The sequence below is a fragment of the Podarcis muralis genome, chromosome 18 (genome assembly GCF_964188315.1).
Source record: "Podarcis muralis chromosome 18, rPodMur119.hap1.1, whole genome shotgun sequence".
Taxonomy (NCBI): domain Eukaryota; kingdom Metazoa; phylum Chordata; class Lepidosauria; order Squamata; family Lacertidae; genus Podarcis; species Podarcis muralis.
In genome coordinates, this window is record NC_135672.1 from 10052307 (window position 1) to 10061931 (window position 9625).

At 55.1% G+C, this 9625-nt stretch overlaps 1 protein-coding gene across 1 annotated transcript; it reads right to left on the reverse strand.

The window, feature by feature from the left end:
• Nucleotides 1-525: 525 nt before the first annotated feature.
• Nucleotides 526-8837, reverse strand: C2CD4C (C2 calcium dependent domain containing 4C). The gene is made up of 2 exons (XM_028713785.2): nt 8624-8837; nt 526-4190 (listed from the first exon to the last, which is right to left on the reverse strand). Exons 1-2 carry the CDS (start codon nt 8765-8767, stop codon nt 2826-2828), a joined length of 1509 nt encoding a protein of 502 aa, XP_028569618.2. The 5' UTR covers nt 8768-8837; the 3' UTR covers nt 526-2825.
• Nucleotides 8838-9625: the final 788 nt, after the last annotated feature.

Consider the following 9625-nt stretch of genomic DNA (forward strand, 5'->3'; position numbering starts at 1 on the left):
AAAGGGACCCCTAACCATTAGGTCCGAGGGAAGCGGGTGGCGCTGTGGGTTAAACCACAGAGCCTAGGACTTGCTGATCAGAAGGTCGGCAGTTCAAATCCCCACGACGGGGTGAGCTCCCGTTGCTCGGTCCCTGCTCCTGCCAACCTAGCAGTTCGAAAGCACGTCAAAGTAGATAAATAGGAACCGCTACGGCGGGAAGGTAAACGGCGTTTCCATGTGCTGCTCTGGTTCGCCAGAAGCAGCTTAGTCACGCTGGCCACATGACCTGGAAGCTCTCTGCGGACAAACACCGGCTCCCTCGGCCCATAGAGCGAGATGAGCACCGCAACCCCAGAATCGGTCACGACTGGACCTAATGGTCAGGGGTACCTTTACCTTTTTAACCATTAGGTCCAGTCGTGGCCGACTCTGGGGTTGCGGCGCTCATCTCGCTTTATTGGCTGAGGGAGCCAAGCTGAGTACAGCTTCCGGGTCATGTGGCTAGCAGGACTAAGCCGCTTCTGGTGAACCAGAGCAGCGCACAGAAATGCCGTTTACCTTCCCGCCGGAGTGGTACCTATTTATCTACTTGCACTTTGATGTGCTTTCGAACTGCTAGGTTGGCAGGAGCAGGGACGAGCAACGGGAGCTCACCCCGTCATTGCGGGGATTTGAACCGCCGACCTTCTGATTGGCAAGTCCTAGGCTCTGTGATTTAACCCACAGCGCCACCCACGTCCCTTGCCCAGCGTCCTTAGCCATCACCAAATAGGGACGTTTAAAAGTGCATTTCTTTTGTGCAAAAGTGGGGGCGCTGTGTCGGTTCTGGGGAAGCGAGAAATGGGCAGTGCAGGGGGAAGGGAACCCTGACGGAGCACTTCAAAGCCAACACAAGAATTCCCAAAAAGTAGGAGGAAGGGAAAGAGCGGATGACGGTGGGTGATAGGAATCGGATACCCCAAGTGTGAAAAGAACTATAGCTCAGCCACAGAGCGCATGCGTTGCATGCAAGCAGTCCCAGTTCGAATCCTGGTGCCGCCGGTTATCTCCTTGCCTGCCATATGGGAGGTTTGGATCAGTGCTGAGATATCCACTTCCTAAGGAGGAGGACTGTAACACAGCGGTAGAGCACTATGTTTTTCCCTGTACAAGGTCCCAGTTCCAATCCCTATCTCCGGTTAGAAGGAACAAAAACATCAGAAGAAAGGAGGGAGACCCTGCTCCGACCGAAAACCCTGGACCAGATATGGACCAGAGCAGTGTAAGGCAATTTAAGGGGGCTTCCCTGCTTTCAGAGAAAGGGGGGGGGGGAGTTACCTATTTGGGCAGCGTATCAGAGGCCCTTTGCAGACCCTGCAAAGCCACAAACTCCCCATGGCGGAATCATCATGCCCCGGGAGTAGCTCTGCCTGTTGGGTTTTCCCAATAAGAAAAGGAGATAGAAAGATGCGGAAACCTCCAGTTCTGCAAAACATCTGGTGCTGGCCTTCATGACAGCAGCTTTACAGCTTTGGAAAGGGGGGGGGGTTCTTATGGGTCTCCCCGCTGCCCATAGCTCCTTGCTAGGGTAAAGGTAAGGGGACCCCTGACTGTTAGGTCCAGTCGCGGACGACTCTGGGGTTGCGGCGCTCATCTCGCTTTACTGGCCGAGGGAGCCGGCGTACAGCTTCCGGGTCATGTGGCCAGCAGGACTAAGCCGCTTCTGGAGAACCAGAGCAGCGCCGTTTACCTTCCTGCCGGAGCGGTACCTATTTATCTACTTGCACTTTGATGTGCTTTCGAACTGCTAGGTGGGCAGGAGCAGGGACCGAGCAACGGGAGCTCACCCCGTCACGGGGATTCGAACCGCCGACCTTCTGATCGGCAAGTCCTAGGCTCTGTGGTTTAACCCACAGCGCCACCCGCGTCCCATCCTTGCTAGGGTACCTCCTTGCAAAAGAACGAGCCACCCCCAGCTCCCAGGTGCAAATCCATCGTTTGCAAAAGGTTGTTAAGGCAAGGATGTTCGGATAATGAGGGTCACTTCCCCTGTCCCCTTTCCCATAAGGCAACTGGGTTATTTACACTGAGGGTCACCAACACAGCAACTGTGGCAACACAGGAAACCCGCAGGAAAGTCTCTTCCCCTAACCGGCACCCAAAATTAGCTCCTGATATAAGCGTTCCGTCGTACCCAACAGAACAGGTCGTGTGTCCACAACCATTTCTCCGGGTTTCTAAACGCACCCACAGATCCCATAAAGTTGGTGACCCCTGGTTCACGCTGTCTCCCACCGGACTAATTCCTGTCTGTTGACCACCTTTGCTCAGACAACGTCGGCCAAGCACAGCTGATGGCCGATGGGGATCGCCAGTTTGCTACACTGCATGCAGTTTAACGGGATCCAGGTACGACAGGGAGAAGGAAGCAGAGCAAAAAGCCCGTTGCGCTCATGCATCAACATGCCGCAGCAAAAATCCGTTCTGAGGATCCCTTCCCAGACTTACAACAGCCCTATAGTCACCCCCCCTTATCTCCCCGCAATGAGCTCATCTCTTTGATAAACTCAGAACGCTTCACTGTGCACAGGGCAAAATCTCGTCCACCCCGGACAGGCAATTATATTTTCGATCTCGCAAGGAAAGGGATCGCATCAGCAGCTGGCGAGATTACATGCTTACTCCCCCCCTCCCTCCCTGCCCTAAAACATGCAGCAAGCATTTTTTCGGGGGTGGGGGACACACTGAGTAGCCATCACCATCTTGTGTCAGCCTCCCCCTCCAACTTCCTTGTATTTACAGGGTGGAGGAACGAGCCATTCCGGACAGGATGGATGCAAGCGGGAGGCGTGACCAAGGTCGTTTTATGAAAATGGGAGCAAAGACGTTAAGGGGAGCTCCTTCTCCCCCATCAGGGTGTCTCTCTTGAGGCTGCCTCCCTTGTTGAGAACCTTGACCTTGAGTGACAGTTTCTTGGCGTTGCTGGCCCCCAGCCCATCGAAGAAGAAATCTTCGTTGAAGACGGGGTAGCGGCTGTTCTTGATGATGGTGCTGCGCTGTTTTTGCAACTTCCCGGGGTTCAGGTAGAGGGCCACGCAGCAATTGATGCTCCGCGCATCGCAGTGCTTGTCGTAGAGGTCTTCCGCTGTGATGACGCGCACCCGAAGGCGCGCACTCGAAGGGTTGTATTCAGCCGCCAGCCGCATGCTGCCCCCTTTGCTCAGGGGAATAATGTGCTCCTTGTGAAGTCGCTCTGGCTGGTCTGCCGGCGCCGCCGGCTGTTGTGCCGCGCCCGCTGCCCCCGCGGGAGGGGTGGCGCACCGCTGGCGCCGCTGCGAGCTGGGGCTGGTGTCGGCCGAGCTGTCGTCGGTGGAGAGAGAGCTGTTGCGCGCCACTGAGTGCTTTAGCTTGATGACTTTGGACTGGCTCTCCTGGCTGAAGATCTTCAGGAGCGACACCGAGCGCGAGAGCAAGGGGGAGCCGAACGGGGACGACTCGGCCGAGGAGCACGTGTCGCTTTCGCCGCCGCTGAAGTAGCGGTAGGGGTTCATGAGGGACATGCTGATGTCCGAAGGGTTGAGGTGGCCGCCCTCGCCGTTGGTCTTGCTCCCTCCCGAAGGAGACCTCCGCTGGGAGCTGGGAGAGGTCGACTGCGACGGGCACAGGCTGGTGTGCTCGCTGTGGAAGAGGGACTCCTTGCGGCGAGTGTGCGGGCTCTCCATGAGCGTGGCGAAGCCATACGACGTCTGCGCCTTGGGCACGTACGGCAGGGACATGGCTGTCTGCGACTGGGGGTCCGCGTTGGTGCTGAAGTCCTCCTCGGACGCCCATTCATCGGCACTCTCGATCTGGATGATGTGGCGGCTGGCGGCCTTCAGGAGATTCTTGCTCTCCGATGCGGCTTTGGCCGGCAAGCGCGGGCTGCGCTGTGGCTTGCGGGCTGAGAGGTTCTGCTCTGAGGCCGACGTGCCCAGATTGGGCTTTGCCTTTCCTTCTGCCCCCTCTGCTTCCGGGGGCACCATCGGGAGCTTGGGCGGGATGAAGAAATCCGGGATCTTGTCCGGCGTCAGGACGTTGCTGTACAGAGGCCCCTTGGACTGCTTATCTCCGGAGTCGCCGTTCCCCCGGGAGCCGCCGTTCTCCACCGAGCCGCGGATTTTCTCCAGTAACCACATTTTCTCACTTCCGCAGCTCCTCTTTCCAGGAGAGGAGTTGGCAAGTCCTGACACCTGATAGGCAGAAAGAAGACAGGGTTAATGGTAGCTAAGAGACTGGTATTGACGAACGGGAAGAATGAAGGCATGGTCTGTCAGGGACCGTGCTGAGGAGGGCTGCACTGATGAGGAATGGTGGGAGCCTCTCTCTTGCTCCTGATACGGATCCTGAATCTTCCCAGGAGCAGGAGAACAGTGCAGTGGTACCTTGGTTTAAGGACAGCCCTGTTTACAAACTATTTGGTTTACAAACTCTGCAAAACTGGAAACAGTGTCCCGGTTTGTGAACTTTACCTTGGTCTAAGAATGGAATAAGGGATGCGGGTGGCGCTGTGGGTTAAACCACAGAGCCGAGGACTTGCCGATCAGAAGGTCGGCGGTTCGAATCCCCGCGACGGGGTGAGCTCCCGTCGCTGGGTCCCTGCTCCTGCCAACCTAGCAGTTTGAAAGCATGCCAGTGATAAATAGATAAATAGGTATCGCTCCGGCGGGAAGGTAAATGGCGTTTCCGTGCGCTGCTCTGGTTCGCCAGAAGCGGCTTAGTCCTGCTGGCCACATGACCCAGAAGCTGTACGTCGGCTCCCTCGGCCAATAAAGCGAGATGAGCGCCACAACCCCAGAGTCAGTCACGACTGGACCTAATGGTCAGGGGTCCCTTTACCTTTACCTTAGTTCTGTTGGAGAGAGTTCCACAATTTAACTATGCGTTGAGTGAACAATGGCGTTCTCTTCTTCTGTCCGGCATCCCTCTGGGTGCAGATTTCACTGGGGAACATTGCTCCCATCACTGCCACATAACAAACTTGACATGCACAGGCAGAATTCTCTCTCTGCTCATCATACCAGTGGGAGTTTCCTTTTCCAGGTGTGCAAGGAAGGAAAAGCGTGAAAATCTGATTTCGCTCCTGGCGTCCCCACAGCTGACTCTTTTAGCTCTCGCTCTTCCCGCTGAAGAAACATCTCCTGTGAGCTTAAAAGGCTCAATTTCCCACCGGACTCGAGATGTTTCACCTCACACCAACAGACATTAAGCCTAGATGCCAGCGTCTGCTACAAAATGACCGGCCCGAGACCCAGGGGAGACCGTCTGAAAGCTATAAACACTTGCTTGCTTCTCAACTTCTTCGCCAGTGACAAATGCTTTTCCGATGGCGTTGCAAAGCAACATTCCTTCAAAGCGCACACACGCTTTATCTCTCTCTGCCTTTGCAGAGAGGAAGAGAATCAATACTGCACTGATATTTGCCGCACAAATGCTGTGCGCCTCTAGACAGATGAACTTCACGGGGATGGGGGGACAGAGGTCTGCGTTCAGAGTGAGGGGAGCTTTTGCTGCAGCTGACTCAAAAGGCATGAGAAATTGCATGCCACTTCTGCGGCCCATGGGGACGCAGGTGGTGCTGTGGGTTAAACCACAGAGCCTAGGACTTGCCGATCAGAAGGTCGGCGGTTCGAATCCCCACGACGGGGTGAGCTCCCGTTGCTCGGTCCCTGCTCCTGCCAACCTAGCAGTTCGAAGGCACGTCAAAGTGCAAGTAGATCAATAGGTACCGCTCCGGCAGGAAGGTAAACGGCGTTTCCATGCGCTGCTGTGGTTCGCCAGAAGCGGCTTAGTCCTGCTGGCCACATGACCCGGAAGCTGTATGCCGGCTCCCTCTGCCAATAAAGCGAGATGAGCGCCGCAACCCCAGAGTCGGCCATGACTGGACCTGATGTTCAGGGGTCCCTTTACCTTAGGAAAAGATTGTCCCTTTTCAGCCCAATGTTTACTTATCCCAAACCTTATCCCATATATGATGTCAGGAGTAGAGTGTTTGGGTACTTGGTAGGAAACTACCTTGCAAGTCCTATCAAGACTCCCCCTTTTGGAGGTTTTTAAGCAGAGGTTGGGTGGGACACGGGTGTAGCTGTGGGTTAAACCACAGAGCCTAGGACTTGCCGATCAGAAGGTCGGCGGTTCGAATCCCTGTGACGGGGTGAGCTCCCGTTGCTCGGTCCCTGCTCCTGCCAACCTAGCAGTTCGAAAGCACGTCAAAGTGCAAGTAGATCAATAGTTACCACTCTGGCGGGAAGGTAAACGGCGTTTCCGTGCGCTGCTCTGGTTCGCCAGAAGCGGCTTTGTCCTGCTGGCCACATGACCCAGAAGCTGTACGCTGGCCCCCTCGGCCAATAAAGCAAGATGAGCGTCGCAACCCCAGAGTCGGCCACGACTGGACCTAATGGTCAGGGGTCCCTTTACCTTACACAGATGGCCACCCGCGTCCCTAAATGTGTATTAGATGTGCTTTAAACATACTGCGCAGGTCTGCCCTCAGTTCCTCGCTTACCCTGTTCTGAGTTCCAGTTCTCCACATCAGTTCATGATTTTTGAAAAAAAAGAGTCCCCATGAAAATTCAACAGCGCTTCAGTGAAAACTTCTCCTCATATACATACATCTGTATTAAATTTTGCCTGATACTTTCCATGCATTCTTTTTGCAAAGCATTCCCTCCCTAATAATCAGGCTTTTCCTGGGTTGTTCTCACTGAGATACCTTTTTATGCGTGCCTTAGCCCCGCTCATTCAATTTTTTTGCACGCATTTTGTTTGTTTGCCTGCAGAACCGCGTTGCAAAATTGCGGGTTTCAGAGGACGGCTGCTTTTCGGTTCCCCAGATGGTTCAGGGAAGAGCAAACCCAAATCGATTTGCTTTCCAGTGCAAATTGAATCGGATTGCTCCTTTATCAATCTTCCGCTTGGGGGGGAAAGGGCGTCTGGGGAAATCGATGGCCCCTCGGCCCCCTGCCAACATCACCAAAGGCTAGGGATCATGGGAGTTGTAGTTCAGCAATCTCTGAAGGGTCACAGCAACGTGTTAAAGGGTCTCGAGTTCGCTAGACTCGGTCCCTGGTACTCTGGAGAGCGACTGGCTCTCCGAAACCCTCGAGCCAGCTGGACTAGCGGTCAGAGTCAGTGCAACAGAGCTTTGTGTGACTTAACACCTGACAACATCTCTCCGGTTCTGCTCCAATTTGCCAGTTCTTGCCCTGGGAGAACAATATTAGACCGAGGTGGTCTGGAAAAGCGTTCCTTGTTTCCGACGGGGAGGCAGCACACATCAAACTCGCGGCAGCCCCTGGTTCTGGGACACGGTCCGCTTCAGCGCTCTGCGGCAGCGGCCGTTGAATCACAGAACTGCGGGATGGAAAGGGACTCCCAAAGCTCATCTAGACCAACCCCCGGGATCACGGCTCAAATGCAGGAATCGCAGCCGACGTGCTGAGCTGCAAGTTGGAAACGCTCTCTCTTTGCTCCCAAAAAATCCACACCGTCCATCCATGCTCTCCTGAAGGAGCAGCATCCCTCAGTCCAGGTAGCCCACACCTGGAAACCACAAAGGTGGTCCCTGTCTCTCAAGGGAGAGATTGTGGGTGGCAGAGGCAAGGAAGCAGCCCAACAGAAGCAAAGCAGCCTCAGTTGGGCGTCCTGTGAAATCGGCAACCTGTTCATCAAAAAGCCCTTTTGCAAAGCTCTCATGTGCTCTGGGAGACCTACGGAGGTTCCTTCTACCGAGTCGGACCTTTGGTCCACCTAACCAGCTGAATCTAACCAGGCCGGGGACCTAGGTTTGGGCTGCCCACACTGGCTGGCAGCAGCAGCCTCCAGAGTTTCAGACGGGGATAATCTCTCGCATCCACCTGGAGATCTTCTAGGACTGAGGCACGGCCCACCCCTGAGGGGCAGTGCCAGGGGTTAGGGGCTCAGCCAGCCACCCCACCCTCCTCCTGACCCCTGGTTCAAAGGAGCGGGTTCTACACAGACAAGTTCTCCGCTAACATCTGGACAAATGAAAGCAGGTCTAGAGGTTGTGTCTAGTTTGGAGAGCCGTTTCTTTTCCAGGCTGAGACTGGCGCAGGTTGCACCGTGGTTCGTATCCCCTGCGGTGGCCGAAGCGGCCAGCCTGTTCCACCTCCCCGTGGTCAAATATTTGGACTGGGTCCCTCTCTCAAACACACCTGCGGACCTCGTGACGTCCCCTTTGCAGATGCCGCTCTGTAAATCGGCACCAAACTTTGCCGGCTTTGTTCTGGCTCCTGCACCTCACTTCCTTCCCTGTGGGGCTTTCTGCCACACTCCACATATGCTCAGGGGACACCTCGACTGGGTCCTGCCGGGGGGCGCTCTTCTGGGCGACTTTTGAGGCTGCAACCGGGCTCAAAACATCACCCCCGGGGTCGAACTTTGCCAGCCAACTGGCCCCGAGACCCCTGACCTTTCTCTGGACACCCGGATGCGACAAAAGAAAATATATCTGGGGAATCCGTAGCCTCGGAAAGCATTTTGAGGGAGAAGAGGAAGGACCTAAGAAAGGGGGTGTTAAAACCCAGCAAACCAATTCCCCCCTCCTTTGTTTTAGCTCTTGCGCAGAGTGTTGATAAGAAAAAGTAGAGGAACTGGCTGTACTCACCTGTAAGTTGGAAACTCCGGCGGAGACAAGGGCTGCGATGTTTCTGGAGGGGGTGAGATGCTCTCCGCACCTGGTCCGGCTGCAAATGAAGTAGGCGAGGGACCTGCGTTCAGTTTTATAGCCGGCTCGGTTAGCACCGTTCATTCATCACGGGAGAAAAGCTTCCAATTACAAGCTGCGCGCAGCCCTGCCGTATTCCTCCTAAGACAGCGACGGGCAGTTTTTTTTATTTATTCTTTCTCTCTCTCTTTCAAACCCCCCACCCCTCTCCGCAACAACCCCCCCCCCCAATCTGCTACCGCTGTCACGCAGAAGCCTGTTGCAATGAATTGGGGGGGGGGGGTTGGCTAGGGACCTGCCAACCTGTAACGCATCCCGAAGCATCCTAAAACCTTTTTTTTAATATTATAAAAAACGCAACTGCCCTCGCCAGCTCAGCCTTCTCCTCCGATTTCTATTCTGTTTTCCGCAGAGGGCAACGTAACAAATGTTGTACGGAGGACGTGTTTAATTGTTCCCATTCCTTCCCTCTCCCCCACCGCAGCCAATTTCACCCCCAATATTCCCAATAACATGCCCCCGGGTTGCAAGGAGGTTCAAACCTTCAAGATACTTTATTTATCCAGCCCAGCCCTCCTGCTTTTAGACAGGGGCTGGGAAATTGGGGCGGGGGGCGGGGGGGGGGTTTGGGATACGCGCTCAGAGCCAGAAAGCTCTGGAGGGATCGCAAGGTGATGTCCGAAAAGGGTGGCTTTGGCTTCTGAGCGCACGCAGAGTGCGTTTCACACAGGCGCAAAGCTCTCAGGTGAACACTGCGGCCGAACCAGATGGGTGGGGTTTGTCGATAAAGCCTTGCCGGTCAGCTCAGTTGGTCTAAAGCAGGGGTCAGCAAACTTTTTCAGCAGGGGGCCGGTCCACTGTCCCTCAGACCTTGGGGGGGGGGGGGGGCGGACTATATTTTGGAAAAATAAAAAATGAACGAATTCCTATGCCCCACAAATA